Source organism: Lepus europaeus, chromosome 1, assembly GCF_033115175.1.
Source record: "Lepus europaeus isolate LE1 chromosome 1, mLepTim1.pri, whole genome shotgun sequence".
Taxonomy (NCBI): Eukaryota; Metazoa; Chordata; class Mammalia; order Lagomorpha; family Leporidae; genus Lepus; species Lepus europaeus.
Genome location: NC_084827.1, coordinates 133,281,963 through 133,300,986, shown reverse-complemented (window position 1 = coordinate 133,300,986; position 19,024 = coordinate 133,281,963). Strand labels below are relative to the sequence as shown.

At 42.1% G+C, this 19,024-nt stretch overlaps 1 protein-coding gene across 5 annotated transcripts in view; it reads right to left on the bottom strand.

Moving 5' to 3' along the window:
• PMS1 (PMS1 homolog 1, mismatch repair system component) overlaps window positions 1-19,024 on the bottom strand; it is a 102,766-nt gene that overhangs the window by 79,813 nt on the left and 3,929 nt on the right. For all 5 annotated transcript variants that reach the window (XM_062189157.1, XM_062189166.1, XM_062189194.1 and 2 more), the window contains exons 3-4: window positions 12,593-12,744; window positions 8,765-8,947 (exon numbers count right to left, since the gene is read on the bottom strand). In XM_062189157.1, coding sequence (XP_062045141.1) covers window positions 8,765-8,947; window positions 12,593-12,724 — 315 coding nt within the window. In that variant the 5' untranslated portion in view covers window positions 12,725-12,744. The remainder of the gene's footprint in view (window positions 1-8,764; window positions 8,948-12,592; window positions 12,745-19,024) is intronic.

The window sequence follows — 19,024 nt, the reverse complement described above, 5'->3', positions numbered from 1 at the left end:
AGAGAATATCTTCTATCTGCTGCTTCACTCCCCAAATACCAGCAAGAGCCAGGGCTGGGCCAGGACAAAGCCAGGGGCCTAGATCTACAACCAGGTGTCTCACATGGGTGGCGGGGGTCAAAGCACATGAACCATCACTCACTGCCTTCCAGAATGCATTAGCAGGAAGCCTGGAAATGGAAGTGCTGGGAATCAGCACTTCAATATGGGACGTGGACATCCTAAGAGGCAGCTTAACTTGCTGAGCCACAATGCCCACTGCAACACACCAGAATTTAGAGTTAGGCTTCTAAAGCCTGGTTCAGAGTTTGCTTTGATTTTTAAAAATTTTATTTATTTTCACTTTATTTGAAAGGCAGACAGAGAAAGAGAAAGAGCAATAGATCCTTCTATCTGCTAGTTCACTCAACTGTCCCCAACTACGAGGGCTGGGCCAGGTCAAACCCAAAAGCCAGGAACTCCATCTGGATCTCCCACATGGGGGGCATGGATGCAAGTACTTCAGCCATAGTCTGATACTTTCCAGCATGTACATTATTAGGAAGCTTGCTTGGAAGCTGAAGGCGACTTGAACCAGGCACTCTGGCATGGGATGCAGGTATCCCAAGTAGCATATTAACTACTGCACCAAATGCCTGCCTTCTCTTCTGATTTTTAAGAAAACAAAACTTTTCTGTATTCCTACTAATATCAAGGTATAATTTAACTTTCATTTAAATTTCATTTAAAATCTAGTCAAAAAAGAATGAGTGAGTTTTGTAAACCCTTCTTTGGAGGGAAAAGCATTTGTAATATACATAAAACATCAGCCCATAAAGGAAATCTTTTATCATGATTTTTATCATGTAAACAGGATTTTCAATATCTCTAGATAGAATCCAGTAGATTCTATTGTTTTTTTATTTTTTATTTTTATTTTTTTGACAGACAGAGTGGACAGTGAGAGAGAGAGAGACAAAGAGAAAGGTCTTCCTTTTTTCCGTTGGTTCACCCCCCAACGGCCACTGTGGCCGGCGCGCTGCGGCCGGCGCACCGCGCTGATCTGAAGCCAGGAGCCAGGTGCTTATGGTCTCCCATGCAGGTGCAGGGCCCAAGCACTTGGGCCATCCTCCACTGCACTCCCGGGGCCATAGCAGAGAGTTGGACAGGAAGAAGAGCGACCGGGACAGAATCCAGCGCCCCAACTGGGACTAGAACCCGGTGTGCCGGCGCCACAGGCAGAGGATTACCTATTGAGCCGCGGCACCAGCCTCTAGTACATTCTAATCACTATACTCAGTAATCAGTACTTGACTAAAGAATGACAAATATGTCAAAATTATTTCTCCATAAACAATAAATTTCAAAAAAAGTGATGCTTACTGTTAAGATTTTTTTTTTTTTTTTTTTTTTTTTGACAGAGTGGATAGTGAGAGGGAGAGACAGAGAGGAAGGTCTTCCTTTTTGCCGTTGGTTCACCCTCCAATGGCCGCTGCGGCCGGCGCATCTCGCTGATCCGAAGCCAGGAGCCAGGTGCTTCTCCTGGTCTCCTATGCAGGTGCAGGGCCCAAGGACTTGGGCCATCCTCCACTGCCTTCCCGGGCCATAGCAGAGAGCTAGACTGGAAGAGGGGCAACCAGGATAGAATCCGGCGCCCCGACTGGGACTAGAACCCAGTGTGCCGGCGCCGCAAGGCGGAGGATTAGCCTGTTAAGCCACGGCACCGGCCTACTAAGATTTTAAAGAAAGCAATTATTTGTGTTATTATGTGATAGACTTAACATTCATCATACCTTATGGAAAAAGAGATTTCATTTTAAAATATCAATAGTTTGCTCCAAAGATATAAAAAGAAAGATCTTTGGACAGTTAAGTATGAGGCTGGAAGTTATTTTACAATTGACAAATTATAAAACTGCTTTGTTCTTTATAAGTATATAAAGAATACAGAATTAGATGTGTTTTATATTTCTATGGTCAATTTTGCTTAGAGTCCAATTTAATTTTTCCTTTTATTAATCGAAATTACTAACATGCATAAAATAATCTAACTGTGCAATCTCAACAACTGGAGTTCTGAGTGATGGCAATGGAACAGCGTAACAAAACCATATCCCAGTTAATTACCAGCGATCTGCTGAGCCTGAGGCACTTGACAACCCCATGAATTTATTTTGTTATTTGGTAAATGACTTACTGTGTAATTTTACTTTATGTTCCACAAATATTAATGTATTTCTTTTTTCTTTTTTTTTTTTTTTTAATTTGACAGGTAGAGTCACAGATAGTGAGAGAGAGAGACAGAGAGAAAGGTCTTCCCTCTGTTGGTTCACTCCCCAAATGGCCGCCATGGCCAGTGCTACGCCAGCCCAAAGACAGAAGCCAAGTGCTTCTTCCTGGTCTCCCATGTGGGTGCAGGAGCCCAAGCACTTGGGCCATCCTCCACTGCCCTCCCGGGCCACAGCAGAGAGCCGGACTGGAAGAGGAGCAACCGGGACTAGAACCCGGCGCCCATATGGGATGCCGGCGCCTCAGGCAGAGGATTAACCAAGTGAGCCAGCTCCCTACAAATATTAATCAAATGCTCAAGGAACAATCACAAATTTTCTAAAGAGGTCACAAGCTGAGTTTCTCAGACATTTAATAGATTTAAGAATTGATGGAAGCCTTTGTTGAAACTGCAGGTTTAAAGGCCACCCTGATGGGAGAGGGGGAGGGGAGGGCCACGGGAGGGAGGGAGGGAGGTTGGGGGGGGAAGCCACAACAATACAAAAGTTGCACTTCGTAAATTCATATTTATGAAATAAAAAATAAATTAAAAAAATAAAAATAAATAAAGGCCACCCTGGATTTTAATTCAGTGGAACTGAGATGGAGCCTAGGAATTTATAAATAATAAACTACCTAGGGACTCTGATGAAAGATAAAGAGGTTACTATGTTGTTATCCTCACCCAATCATATGACTTAAAAATTATTTGTATTAGCTAGTTAGGTGGATAATATAACCAAATTACTAGTTTTTATTATGTCACTGAAATTTCCACTTTAAAATTTTCATAATAAACCAGAGCCTATAAAATAAATGTGTAACCTCTACACAAAAAACTTCACTTTTTCTGGGTGCTAAATAATAGCCATTAAATTAAAAAGTGAATTTTTTTCCTCAAAAAGCACTTAGCAAAGTCTTGCTGAATAACACTTAATTTCAAACATAACTACTTAAACAAATATGTAGCTGTGTTACTCCCTGTATTTCTGAAACACCATGCAGAATCCTCCCACCCACCTAACTACTCCTGATAGCTTGCCTCCAAAGCCTACCACTGCTGGCCAGGGTACACTTATTATTTTAATGTGGAGGCATTTTTAAACTTATAGATACCTTTATACCCATGCTAGGAAGAAAGCAACATGACCTCTTATACAGAACTCCACACTGAGGAGGCACAAAATTGGAAGTGAATTTTTAGTTTTGCCATGGACACACTATGGACCCCTGAACAGGTCACAATTTTCATACTCCATTTACTTCACTGTGACCAGTTTCTCTGAAACAACTACCTCCCAAAGCACACTGTATATATAGAAGACAATAACGAACTAGCTGACTATTGGGTCTTCCATTGTGAAGTTGGGATAAGATGACCTGCAACTTGGTATCACAAGACCCCAATTTCCTTATCACCAGTACGAGGGTACTGAGTCATGGAATACCTCCATTGTAGGCTGGCTGAGTGTACAGGGAGTTTACTGACAAGTGCTCTGGGATGACTTCTTGTGCTGAAGTGGGACCCAGCTTTCACAACCTCTCCTGATCTGGTTAAGGCAGCTTCTTCAGCGAGATACAGGCAATCTCCAGAGAGACTCAGCTCTGAGAGTTCAGTCACCAATACTCTTGGCAACTATGGGATGAGTGATCAGTCCTTAAATGTGGGAGGTGGATGCCGTAAGAGGGTCCATTTCTACCAGGGCCCCTGCCAGCTCCATATTCTCTTTAGTTTTCAGGTATAATCAAACCTACATGACCATTAAAAGCACTAATAAAAGTATACCTGCTGTAAGATTTCATTTATATCAAGTTCAAGAATAGAAAGAACTAGGGACTGGCACTGTGGCACAGCGGGTTAATGCCCTGGCCCGAAGTGCCAGCATCCTATATGGGAGCGACCCGGCTGCTCCATTTCTGATCCAGCTCTCTGCTATGGCCTTGGAAAACAGTAGAAGATGGTTGGGCCCTGCACTCATTTGGGAGACCAGGAAGAAGCTCCTGGCTCCTGGCTCCTGGCTTCGCATTGGCGCAGCTCAGGTTGTTGTGGCCAATTGGGGAGTGAACCATCGGATGGAAGACCTCTCTCTCTGCCTCTCCTTCTCTCTGTGTGTAACTGTGACTTTCAAATAAATAAATAAATCTTTAAAAAAAAATAGATAGAACTACTCTGAGTTGAAAAAGGTTAGAAGAGCAGTTACCTTTGAGGAGCAGACTGGAAAGGAGCAAGAGATAACGTTCCAGGGTGCTGCTGTCTGCTTCTTGACCTATTTATAAAAATTCACTATGTGTTTGTGTATAAAAAATCTATATGTGGTTTTCCAAAAGATTTACAAGGAGATTCCACAAAATGATTTGTTAATACTTTGTAAGATAAATCTATGGCACTGCAACGTGTAAACTGAAAACGTCTTTTAAGAAGTGTATATTTTTTTTTCTTAGGATCATTGGTTACTATCCTCACCCTGTCTTTTATGACCTTGTCTAAATATGATCAGAGTCGGCAAACTTGGAAGGCTTCCATAGCCTTGGCAACTCATGACGAGAGCCTAGGGTGGTTACTGGCACCATAAACTAGAGTGTCAATTTGTTGGGTCAACAACAGGAGCCACTGTGCCCTTACTCCTCATGTGGGATCTCTATCCTTAATGTGCTGTACATTTTGATTTAATGCTATAACTAGTACTCAAACAGTATGTTTCACTTTGTGTTTCTATGTAGCTGCAAACTATTAAAATCTTTATACTAAATTGATCTTCTGTATAGAAAGAGAATTGAAAATGAAATCTTGATGTGAATGGAAGGGAAGAGGGAGCGGAAGAGGGAGCGGGAGAGGGGAGGGTTGCGGGTGGGAGGGGGAAGCCATTGTAATACATAAGCTGTACACTGGAAATTTATATTCATTAAATAAAAGTTAAAAAAAAAAAAGAAGTGTATATTTTGTTACTTTGATACTTTGACAACTTTCTTGTAATTGTGATAAACAACTGTAATTGTTGATTTTAACTGTAATTCAGATTTTAAGTATCCTTAAGGCCATTCAAATATAAAAGACAAAAGATCAACTTGCATAGCAAGTGGGTTTAAATAATCTAAAGACATAAGATAGTGACCAATGGTCAAAAACTTGCAAAGCTACCATTCTAACATCATAATTATGGTGACGATTTAGGTAAATCATGACTCATGTACAACATATTTATAAAGACTAAGTTTAGTGCTGCCACCTAGCAGACAAAGCTGATGATGACCGATTTTAGCTCTGGAAAGTTATGTGTACCTTGTGGAAAACACAAACACCAAATTATCTTTTCTGACAACAAAATAAAGCTTACATGCTATCTGACAAGTTTTAACAACAGCCAAAAAAAAAAAAAAATCAAATACTTAGGAAAAAGTACAACTTCTAAAATAGCTACTACTGAGAGCTCAAACAACAGTACATATACTGGGAGGTTCAGCAGTTCCCTGGTGCAAATACCATCCCATTTTAAGCAAACAGTATTTGTGTCAGATCCAGGGCTGTAGGTTCGTGTATACAGTCTTGGCAAAGAGAGACAGGCAATGCCCAGTTCCATCATCCAGTCACTCTTCACCAAAATTTATTTAGATGCTCAATAAACTCTAAATAAAGAAAGTGCTGAGGAAGTTAAGAGAAGCACATGATGTGCTACATTTTTGGTTTGCCTTTAAGCATTTACTTAAAGATTTCTTCCTTAATGATGTCTAAGCATCTAGATCCTCACAACCCAAAGGCCTCTATTCCTCTATGCTCCAACAGCAAAATCTTCCACTTAACATTACCATCTCTATAATTTTTCTGGCCTAGTTGGGTCAACACTTACCAAGCCTCAAAGACAAGAGTACAATTCACTGGGACATTCACCCACTCCCTCCAACCAAATAAAGGAGAAGGAAATCTAAGCTATGCCAGTATTTCAGAAGTGAGACCACAATGATCCTGGGGAATACATCGCTGCTGGGAAGAGTGGACTACTAAACAGATATCCAGGGGCTGGGGCAGGGGCTGTGGTGTAGTACGTTAAGCCTCTGCCTGCAGCGCCGGCATACCATATGGGCACCAGTTCAAGACCTGGCTGCTCCATTTCTGATCTAGCTCCCTGCTAATGCCCTGGGAAACCAGTGGAAGACAGTCCAAATGCCTGGGCCCCTGCACCCATGTGGGTAACCCAGAAGAAGCTCCTGGCTCCTGGCTTCAGATCAGCCCAGCTGCAGCCATTGTGGCCATATGAGGAGTGTACCAGTGGCTAGAAGACCTCTCTCTCTGCCTCTCCCTCTATCTGTAAGTTTTCTCTCAAATAAATAAATAAATCTTTAAGATAGATAGACAGACAGACAGACAGATATCCCAAGACCAGAAAAAGAGACAGCAACACTACCTCTTGTATGTGCCATTTTCTCTGAACTGGTTTAAGTATAAAGTGCTATCATTTAACTGCACTTGAACATTCTCACCTAAGTCTTCCAGCCTAACCTAAAGTAAAGAATTATATGGCCACTGGGCAAACTTCAATAGCTCAAGAGACCCTGACAACCATCTTGTTACTCACTGGCCCACACATACTGGCACACAATAAAACAGTCCCTTACCCACAGAGGGAACAATATAGCACAAAGAAACAAGAAGACTCACATAATCAAGTCTAACAGAGACACATGGAAATGAAGAGACCAAGGTTACATGTACACTTTGATGCAGACTGGTTATAAAATCTGGAGCAAAAGTAATGTAGTGTAATTGGTACTGTGCAACTGAGTGTGCCAGCCAATCAACTCGGGGGTTCACGGACATTACAGGCACTCACAATTAGTCAGAAGAGAAAAGCTCCAAGATCCAATCTGCTCCTAACTAGCTAGGATTTAGATCGAGTCTATTCACATGTCTGGAGCACAATCTCATTATTGGCATTTCTGTATTGACTAGAGTGCTAACAGCGATGTGTTTCTCGAGTTTCACAGTGAAATAGATGTACCTACTGTCAACCACTCCCCTCAGAGATTCACAATGCACATTAGGATAGCAGAGGCTCTGTGAAGTTCTATAGTTAAATATGTTTAATTTTTTAAAATTTATTTATTTATTTATTTTATTTTATTTTATTTATTTTTTATTTTATTTTTTTGACAGGCAGAGTGGACAGTGAGAGAGAGAGACAGAGAGAAAGGTCTTCCTTTTCCATTGGTTCACCCTCCAATGGCTGCCACGGCCGGTGCGCTGCGGCCGGCACACCGCGCTGATCTGAAGCCAGGAGCCAGGTGATTCTCCTGGTCTCCCATGGGGTGCAGGGCCCAAGCACTTGGGCCATCCTCCACTGTACTCCCGGGCCACAGCAGAGAGCTGGCCTGGAAGAGGGGCAACCGGGATAGAATCCGGCACCCCGACCGGGACTAGAACCCGGTGTGCCGGCGCCACAAGGCGGAGGATTAGCCTATTGAGCCACGGCGCCGGCCAAATGTTTAATTTTTTAAACACATGTTTTCCAAGTCAATGGTACATTAACATTCCTCCAATAAGTATTAACACTGCAAAGTGCCATTGCTGTTTCTCACAAGCATTAAATAAAGAACTGCCATGACACAGCTCAGTTCATTTCTGGGTCTAAGTATATACTCCAAAGAACTGAAAGCTAGGTTTCAGAGATTTGTACATTCACCAACAATAGCTGAAGATGGAAGCAACTCACTGTCCATCAACAGATAAACAAAATGTGGTATAGACACACAATGAAACAGTATTCAGGGGGCCGGTGCTGTGGCGTAGCAGGTAAAGCCATTGCCTGCAGTGCCCATATAGGCACAGGTTTGAGACCCGGCTACTCTACTTCCGATCCAGTTCTCTGCTATGGCCTGGGAAAGCAGTGGAAGATGGCCCAAGTCCTTGGGCCCCTGCACCGGTGTAGAAGACCCGGAAGAAGCTCCAGGCTCCTGGCTTCGGTTCAGCGTAGCTCCAGCCATTGCAACCAACTGGGGAGTGAATCAGCAAATGGAAGACCTCTCTCTCTCTCTCTCTCTCTCTCTCTCTGCCTCTCCTTCTCTCTCTGTGTAACTCTGACTTTCAAATAAATAAATCTTTGGAAAAAAAAAAAAGAAGAAACAGTATTCAGCCTTAGGGAGAAAATCATGACATATCATACTAAGTTAAACAAGCCAGATGTAAAACAACAAATGCTTCATGACTCCACTTACATGAGCTATCCACAGCAGTAACACACATAGACACAGAAAGTAGAATACTGATTATTAGGAGATGGGGGAGAAAAGAATGGGGAGTTACTACTTATTGGGTTTTAGCTTGGGATGATGAAAAAGTTCTGGAGAGATGGACAGTGGTGAAAAATGTGAATGCCACTGAACCATACACTTAAAAATGATTAAAATGATAAATTTCATATTATGCATATTTTATTATAATTTTAAAAATGCATACTTTGCCAAATACTGTGTCAGTATCCCGTGATTATGCAATCACTGAAATAGTTAACATAAACTACCTTACCTCAGCAACACAACAAATTGACCCCAAGGCTTCGCCACGAAAACCGTAAGTTGTCAAATGTTCAAGATCCTCATGACTGTTTATTTTTGAGGTATAGTACTTCACTGCCATTACGGGAGCATCAACAGCCTTGACACCTTCACCATTGTCTCGCACCTCAATTTTATCAAATCCATAGTTCTCCTATAAAAAGTTAAAAAGCACATTCAGCATAAAAAAAATTAATCAGTAACCACATTTAGAAAACAGAAGGAACTGCAAGTGAAACAATTTGTCATTTACCTTTCATGAACATATAACATTATGGAAAGAAGAGTTTAAGTTCTTTGGCTCTACTTATGCCTCTTAGAGCACAATGAACAAATCCCTTGTTTTCTTCAGACTCATGCGGAGGTCAGTCTGAGCTTTATGGTTTCTTTAATTATTTCACTATACTGGCTATTTATGATAACTTATGCTCAAATTTGACTCGAAATATTCTTCTGAATTACATACACTTTTTGTATATATAAATATAACCCCCAAGGGGCCGGTCCTGTGGTGCAGATAAAGCCACTTGCCTGCAGTGCTGGCATCCCATATGGGCGCCGGTTTGAGTCCCGGCTGCTCCACTTCCAATCCAGTTCTCTGCTATGGCCTGGAAAAGCAGTAGAAGGTGGCCCAAGTTTATTTATTCAAAAGGCAGAGTTACAGAGAGACAGAGCACAGAGAGAAACAAAGGTCTTCTATTCACTAGTTCACTCCCCCAAACAGCTACAACAGCCGAAGCTGGGCCAGTCCGAAGGCAGGAGTCAGGAGCTTCTTGAAGGTCTCCCACGCAGGTGCAGGGTGCCCAAGACTTTGGGCCATCTTTGACTGCTATCCCAGGCCCTAGCAGAGAGCAGCTGGGACTCGAACCGGTACCCCTATGGGATGCTGGCACTGCAGGAATCAGCCTTACCTGCTACATCACAGTGCTGGCTCCTTTGGTCCTTGTATTTAAAAACAGTGTTACAAAGCCTGTAGAAGTCCTTCTATAAAAGTAAATTCAATATTTAAATCTAGCTGATTTTAGTCAGCATTTATCAGTATCTACTTTATAGATATTTTTAAAGATTTATTTATTTGAAAGGCAGATTTACAGAGAGAGAGAGAGAGAGAGAGAGAGAGCGATCTTCATCTACTTCCATTTGGGTTCACTCCCCAAAGGGCTGCAACAGCCAGGGCTGGGCCAAGCCAAAGCTTCAACTGGGTCTTGTGTGTGAGTTGCAGGGGCCCAGCTACTTGGGCCATCCTCTGCTGCTTTCCTAGGCACATGAAAAGGGAGCTGGATGGAAAGCGGAGCACCTACAACACAAACTGCTGTCTATATGTGATGCTGGCATCACAGATGGTGGCTTGACTTTGTAAAACTTTTACATAACCACATTAAATGTGCTCCTCTACGTAGTAAGACCTATTATACTTTTGTATAATAATAGCAGTCCTGAGGAAATGTGTTTTCATAACTAGTTAATTAAACATTTAAACAGACCTTTACTTTTTTACTTAGATGCCTGGAGTCAATTATATTTTAAGATCTGCATTTTGGTAGTTAATGATTTCTCCATAAAATTAAGCAAACAAAATATTTATTCCCAATATACCAACTTAATTTTAAATTGAGAGAAATATGAGAAATTAAATCTTTGATATCTCCCTCTAATGCTTTGTATATCTGATTTATCTAAAAAACTCCTGATATATGCAGTATTATGTAACTTCAAATTATTAAAAAAGGTATACTATTTTAAAAATCAGAATTAGTAATATTATAGAAAGATTTTTTCCCTTTTTTTAAAAAAAGATTTATTTATTAGAAAGTGAGAGTTACAGAGAGAGGAGAGAGATCTTCCATCTGCTGGTTCATTCCCCAAGTGGCCTTAGTGACCAGGGCTGTGCCAGGTCAAAGCCAAGAGCCAGAAGCTTCATTTGGTCTCCCATGTAGGTGCAGGGGCCCAAGCACTTGGGTCATCTTCCACTGCTTTCCCAGGCATATTAGCACAGAGCTGGATTGGAAATAGAGCAGCCCAGACTCCAACTAGTGCCCAAATGGGAGGCCAGCACTGCAGATGGCAGCCTATCCTGCTGTGCCACAGCACTGGCACAGTGTAGCTTAATGTTCAAGAGGCTGCTTGAGACACCTGGGTTCCACACCTGATTCCAGTTTCTTGCTAATGCACACCCTGGGAGGCAGCAGTGATGGCTCAAGTCACTGTGTTCCTGTCATCCACCTGGGACACCTAGATGCAGTTCCCAGCTCCCTCTTTTGGTTGTTGTGGGCATTTGGGGAGTGAATTAGTGGATAGGAATTCGATTTTGTCTTTCTTCCAAATAAGTAAACAAATATTTTAAATGGGAGTGGGGCTAGCATTTGGCCTAGTAGTTAAGATGCCCATATCCCATATCAGTGCCTAGGCTTGATTCTCAGCTCTGGCTCCTGACTCCGCCTTCCCTCCAATGCAGGCCCTGGAAGACAGCAGGTGATAGCTCAAGTAGTTTGGTCTGGGCTATTGTGAGACCCGGATTTTGCTCCTGCCTCCTAGTTCCAACCCTAGCCCAGCCCTGGTCATTATGAGCACTTGGGAAGCGAAACAGATGATGGGTACTTTCTCTCACTGATTTGAAAAAAAAAAATACTGGGACCAATGCTGCAGCGCCAGTGGGTTAGGCTGCCACATACGATGATGGCACATGGGCTCCAGTTTGATCCCGGCTGCTCCACTTCCAATCGAGCTGCCTGCTAACGTGCCTGGGAAAGCAGCAGAAGACAACCCAAGTTCTAGAAGTTCTAGAGTCCCCGCATCAACATGGGAGATCCAAACAAATTCCTGGCTCCTGGCTTCAGCCTCACCCAGCCTGGGCATTGTGGCCATTGGGGGAGTGAACCAGCAGTTGGAACATCTGTCTCTCAAATAAATAAATCTTTGAAAACAAAACCAATATTTCTCTTTTAGAGACATTTAAGAAAAAGATCCTATCCAAGATTCTTATGTGTTATGTGTCAGATAAAACTCAATAATATTTATTATCAGTTGTACTCTAATCAGACTGAATAATGGGATATGCCTAAGAAAAAAACCCTGACTCTGCATTTCAATTAAAATAAACAAATATTTATAGAAACATCATAAATAATGCTGTCATATTAATTCAATGATTTTATAAGCAGCATTTAAATTTTAAAATGCAAAAATTATCAAGCAACAAATGAAATGTTTTGAAATAAGATTAGATGAAAACAAATAAAGAACAAATGAGTATAAGACAAACAAACATGAATAACCAAGGACAGACAGTAAAAAAATATAGATATTGGGAAGTAGGCATTTAGATTAGCCCCAACAGTTAAGAAATCCATGTCCCAAATCTGAGTGATTGGACTGATTATCCAGCTCTAGCTCTTGCCAATGCAAACTCTGAGAGGCAGCATCAATGGCTCAAGTGACTGGGTTGCTGCCATTCTCATGGGAGAGCTAGATTGTGTCTGGCTCCTGGCTCCAGTCAAAGACTGATGTCACAGATGGTGGCTCTCTTACTTGCTTGTTCTCTCTCTCTCTTTCTCTCACTGCCTCTCATACAGACATTAAATTGATGTTTTAGGTGATAAAGTCCTAAAGAATATGCTTTCCAATTTCCTTTAGGATGCTACAATGTTAATTTAAATTAAGATTTGTTTTTAAGAATTCAGGCTCAAGACAAAGGATCCAATGTGCTACAAATAAGAATGTAAAGGTAATATTTTAAGGAGAAAACAACTGCCCAGCCCCTTTTTGCTTTAAAGGTATTTAGCTTCTCAAGGCAACTCACCAATTTAACATCTATGCTTGTGGCACCCGCATCCAATGAGTTTTCAATGAGCTCTTTTACAACACTGACCACTGACGTGATTATCTGAGAACTTGAAAGGAGGCGAACTGTTGCTGCAGGCAACTGTTTCATTATGACTTTTAGCAGAGTAGCTGGAAAACAAAAATACAAATTGCAGAAATAAGAATTTTTAAACATTCCTGACTAGCAGAATTGATACAATAATAATGCTATTACAATATTAATGGCCCAAATTTATAGAGCCTCACTGTTAAGCTATATATGCATACACAATATTAAATTATTTACTTCTTACAAATCCCCTATGAAATAGGTACCATTATCATCTCCATTTTGTAAGATTTCCACTGCACAGAAAAGCTATCAAAACTTGTTCAAGGTCATCCAATTGTGATGCAGAGCTAAGATTTAAAAACAGCCAAGTCATTCCATGCTTCTTCTACGGATATATAATGTAACCACCTGTTAGGCATAAAAATGACCCAAGTGGGTTTTTAAAAAATTGATGATAATAAGCAGAATACTGCTTTTCTCCTCTCTTGGGGTTTTTGTGTGATTATAATTGCTATCTACAATTCTATTTTTCTCCTATTAATCCTTTATTTCCAACAGCCTTCTGAAATCACTAGCTCAAACTCAAAAGGATATTAACCAGCTGCCTCCCCAGTCCCAGAATATTTTTATTGGAGTAATACACCCATCTTGATCTGATAAAAATCAGTCCCTAAGATCCATCAATTCTCTTGTTGTTATCTCTCAGATTTAATTCCTCCGTTTAATTCTTTCTCCATTAATAGTTCAAGCTCCCAAAATTATAAAATATAATTTCCTAATTACCTTCCATGACTCTTGACCCCTGATAACCCAATCTATACTACCCATTAATTAAAATTATCAAAATTACAATTAACTACCACTTATTGAAAATCTAATATGCTAGACACTATAATGGGACTGCATTTTCAGCCTCCAAACTATGAAAAGCAGGTAGTATGTATTATTATTACAAGCATTTGAAAAGTCAGAAACAGTGTTTTGCACAGTGGTTAAGATGCCCATGAGATACCCACATCCCCTATCAGAGTGCCAGCTCTACTCAGTTCCCGCTTCCTGCTAATGTGTTCCCTGGGAGGGAGGCAGCAGGTGATGGCTCAGATGGTATGTCCCTGTACCGTACGTGGCAGACCCAGACTGAGTTCCCAGCTCCTGCACACATGGGGAGTGACCCGGTAAGTGGGAAATTTCTCTCTGCTTCTCTCATTCTCAAATAAAATATATAAATTTTAAGAATTAAAAAAGGTTAAAAATCCTAATCCAACTGAATGATCAAGTTACTGTGCCCAGGTAGTTAACTTAGTTAACTTCTTTGTAAACATTTTACCTCAAATGTAGTTCCTTATACTTCTATGCCAAGTCTTAGCCCTTTTTTAGAGGAGAACTGAACAGCATGCATCATTGCAAAGCATCCTCCTTTTTTTTTTTCTCTGTTTTATTTGACAGGTAGAGTCATAGATAGTGAGAGACAGAAAGGTCTTTCTTCCATTGGTTCACCCCCCAAATGGCCGCTATGGCCGGCACTGCGCCGATCCAAAGCCAGGAGCCAGGTGCTTCCTCCTGGTCTCCCATGTGGGAGCAGGGGCCCAAGCACTTGAGCCATCCTCCACTGCCCTCCCGGGCCACAGCAGAGAGCTGGCCTGGAAGAGGAGCAACCGGGACTAGAACCCGGTGCCCATAGGGGATGCCGGCGCGGCAGGCGGAGGATTAACCACGTGAGCCGGACTCAGTCTTAGTCCTAATGCACAGCTGAACCTCACTGAAGACACATAAACATTGGAATTATAAGGACAAGCATGTTCCAACAGATTTCTTAAAAACAAACATTTAGTTGATAAATTACACTATGGCAATAATTGAAGAGTAAGAACAACCATGCTACGACGAGTGTAACATAGGATCTGCCTGGCTGGGAGTGTCCTGGCGACGCTATCTCTTTGGGATGTGGATAACGCAGTCGTGTGCCTTAGCAATAGTTTATGTGAACATCATTAGTTCTTCATAGGCTTTGATGAATTATGATGTATTTTTCTACCACTCAGCCCCTTTGAAGTGAGGATATCCAGATGCCAGAATTACTGTTAATCTGAACTATTCAGACACCAGACTTGTCAGATAACTATCATTTTCATTACCCTGCCTAAAGCATCAGTTATAATCACGTAATTCCCCAAGGCCAGTAAGATAAAGCTCAAATCTCTGTAGGGCATCAGAGGTCCGCCATGTGCCAATCCAACCTTACTGACCTTAGGTTCAAAAATTGTAGCCCAATAATTATTTTTTCCTATTAAACCCTTTGTTCAAATAAAAAAACAAATCATACAGAAATTCCACATGTAAAAAGCTTTAGTTGTGTCTTAAGTGCCTAATTTCAGAAAACAAACTGTAGCTTAGAACTTAATTCCTGTAGAGCAGGGGTAGAGAATGTCTGGCCAAGAGGCTGTATACAGTGCCCTAGAAATCACCTGGTCTGGGCCTTCCAAGTTAACCGCAGATGGAACTCCAAATTCAATAAATTTATAGCAGGTTAATTTTTAAATTGATAACTTTTTGCCCTATAAAAGTTGTTATAAACGTTCAAATAGCCCTTCGCATAAAAAAGGTTCCCCACTCCTACTCTAGAGAGTCAATATCCTTATGGACCAAAAAATGGGGGTGTGTGTGTGAACTGTTGCCGGCACTTCAGCACAATAGTCTTAAGCCTCTGCCTGTGGCACCGGAATCCCATATGGGTATCAGTTCAAGTCTTGGCTGCTTCATTTTTGATCCAGCTCTCTGCTAACATGCCTGGGAAAGCAATAGAAGTTGGCCTAAGTCCTTGGGCCCCTGCACCTATGTGGGAGACCCAGAAGAAGTTCCTGACTCCTGATCAGCCCCGCTCTAGTTGTTGCGGCCATTTGGAGAGTGAACAAGCAGATGGAAGAGCTTTCTCTCCATCTATCCCTCGTCCTGTCTATAACTCTACCTCTCAAATAAATAAATAAAATCTTTAAAAAAAAAATTGAGGGGAGGGCCAGCACTGTGGCAAAGTAGGTTAATACTCCACTTGCAGCACTGGCATCCCATATGGGTGCCAGTTCTAGTCCCGGCTGCTCCTCTTCCGATCTAGCTCTCTGCTATGGCCTGGGAAAGCAGAAGATGGCCCAAGCACTTGGGCCCCTGCATACATGTGCGAGATCCAGAAGAAGCTCCTGGCTCCTGGCTTCAGATTGGCTCAGCTCCAGCCGTTGCAGTCATTTGGGGAGTGAACCAGTGGATGGAAAACTTCTCTCTGTGTCTCTCCCTCTCACTGTCTGTGACTCTGCCTCTCAAATAAATAAATAAAATCTTTAAAAAAAAAAAAAAAAAAAAAAGGAGACCCCAGGTACTTCCTTAATATACCATGATTAGTTACAAGCTCAGACTCTGCAGTCTTGTTCCAAACAAAATAGTGATGCAAATGCCAGCATTGTGGCACAGCAGGTTAGGTCACCGCCTGTGATGTTAGCACCCATATGAGTGCCAGTTTTGAGTGCAAACTGCTCTACTTACAATCCAGATCCCTGCTAATGTGCCTGGGTAAGCAGCAGCAGATGATCCAAGTACTTAGGCTCCTGCCACCCATGTGGAAAATCAAGAAAGATTTATTTATTTATTTGAAAGGCAGAGTTACAGAGAGGCAGAGGCAGAGAGAGAATAAAGTCTTCCACCTGCTGGTTAACTCCCTAAATGGCCACAACAGCCAGAGCTGGGATGATAGGAAGCCAGGAGCCAGGAGCTCTTTCCGGGTCTCCCACGCTGTTGCAAGGGCCCAAGTACTTAGGCCATCTTCCACAGCTTTGCCAGGCCACAGCACAGAGCTGGATCAGAAGTGAAGCAGCCAGGATTCGAACTGGGACTCATATGAGATGCCTGCACTGCAGGCGGCGACTCTACTCACTATGTCACAGCACCAGCATGGAGTTCCTGACTCTTAGCTTCAGCTTGGCCCAGCCCCGACCATTGCAGCTATATGTGCAGTGAATCAGTGGCTGGAAGATCTCTCTTTCCCTCCCTCTCTCTCTCTCTCCTAACTCTGCCTTTCAAATAAATAGAAAATATCCATAAAACAAAAAGTAATGCCCAAAACAAATGACTATTTAGGATTCTTTCTCAGAGCACACAAAAACAGCCATGTAAAACAAGAGTCAGCAACAAAGCAGGAAATGGGGTACTGGCATTGTAATCATTACACAGGGTTTTAAGGGATGCATTTCTGGGAAAAGGCGAACATACTGGGTTCACAGAGTGTTAAATAGTCACAATTAATAAATAAAACTGTATAGAGGCAAAGCTGATCAGCACAGTAGAAAGAACACAATCTATAGGTCTTGGGGTTCTTCTTTATTACATGAGAACTCAAAAAAATCACTAGATCCTTCTGTAAAAATAATTGATTATCTGTAAAAAAATGGAGATTATGCCTCACTAGTTTATTCTGCGAATCAAGTAACAAAGTGTATGTCAATGTTGTTCCATAAATGATAAAGGGTGTGATTTAAAAAGTTCGTGATAGGGTGGGCGTTGTAGGGCAGCAGGTGAAGCTGCTGCTTGTAACACAAGCATCCCACACTGAAGTGCCAGTTCAAGTTCTGGCTATTCCACTTCTAATCCAACCCCCCACTAATGCATCTAGGAGATACCCGATGATGGCCCAGGTACTTGAATTCCTGGCACTCAAGTGGGACATGCAGATGGAGTTCCAGGCTCCTGGATTCAGCCTGGCCCAGCCTCAGCTATTGAGGGCATTTGGGGAGCAAACCAGTGGATGGAAACATGTGTCCCTTTCTCTCTGCTTTACCAATATATAAATACATTTTTAAAAATAGTAGTGGCAAATGGAGTTAGACGTTTACTCTGATCTAAAAAAATTTGATTTTTTTTTCCAAAATAGGCATTTTCTATAAACTTTTTGAAGACTCTGTGTATTACCAGAGCTCATTATATAAAGGAATGCTGGGGACTCTTTCTGAATGCTAACAATTGCCTTTTGATTAACCTATCAATTTGCTTTGGCTTTGGGTACTCAGTTTTAAGGAGAGCAGCTGTGAACAACTCCATCTCGAGGGATTTTTGGCTCACTCTGAAGGGCTGGGAGAATTCCCAATCAGTAAGGGCCATGGTGGACAGGCTGCCCCACTGTCAGAACATTCACTCATGTAGGTGCATTCTTCACAAGACTCAGACTGGCCTCAGTTCCAAGCCCACAGATCTGCACTGTCCAACATGGCAGCTATTAGCCACATGTAGCTATTAGGCACTTAAAATGTGGCTCATCCAAACAGAGAAGTGTCAGTAAACATTAGATTTTAAACTCAGCATTAGCAAAATAAAAAATCTTATTAAACTTCTGCATTGATTATCAGGTAAAATAGCATTTGATATTTTGGACATATTAGGCTATATACAATACTGACTGGAGCTGGCACTGTGGTGTAGTGGGTTAAGCCACTGCTGCGTCATGGGCATCACACATGGGCAGCGGTTCGATTCCCAGCTGCTCTGCTTCCTTATTCAGCTCCCTGATAATGTGCTAGGAAAGCAGAAGAGGATGCTCCAAGTGCTTGGGCCCATGTACTCACGTGGGAGACCCAGAAGCAACTCCTGGCTCCTGGCTTTGGCCTGGCCCAGCTCCAGCCATTGTGGTCATTGGGGAGTGAACCAGTGGATGGACAATCTTTCTGTCTCTCCCCCTCTCTCTCTAACTCTGCCTTTCAAATAAAATACATTTTTTTAAAACTTTTATCCTAAAAAAATTAAATATTAACTTTTTTTGACAGGCAGAGTTGGACAGTGAGAGAGAGACAGAGAGAAAGGTCTCCCTTTTCCATTGGTTCACCCCCCAAGTGGCTGCTACAGCCGGTGCGCTGCGCTGATCCGAAGCCAGGAGCCAGGTGCTTCCTCCTGGTCTCCCATGTGGGTGCAGGGCCCAAGCACTTGGGCCATCCTCCACTGCCTTCCCGGGCCACAGCAGAGAGCTGGCCTGGAAGAGGAGCAACCGGGACAGAATCCGGTGCCCCAACCGGGACTAGAACCTGGGGTGCCGGCGCCGCAGGCGGAGGATTAGCCAAGTGAGCTGAGGTGCTGGCCGAATATTAACTTTTTCAATGTGACTACTAGAAAATCTGAAATGGCACATGTAGGTTTGACTATACTTCTGTTGCAGAGTGCTGGACATAGCATCAGTTATAAGCACAGGCTCTAAAATCACACTACTTTGGTTTTATCCTAGCTCTTACACTATTAGCTTTCTAACACTGAGGAAATTAAAACTCTAAAATTCAATCATTTAATCTATAAAATGGGGACAAAAATGGTCTCCTATTACTGTGGTGAGAA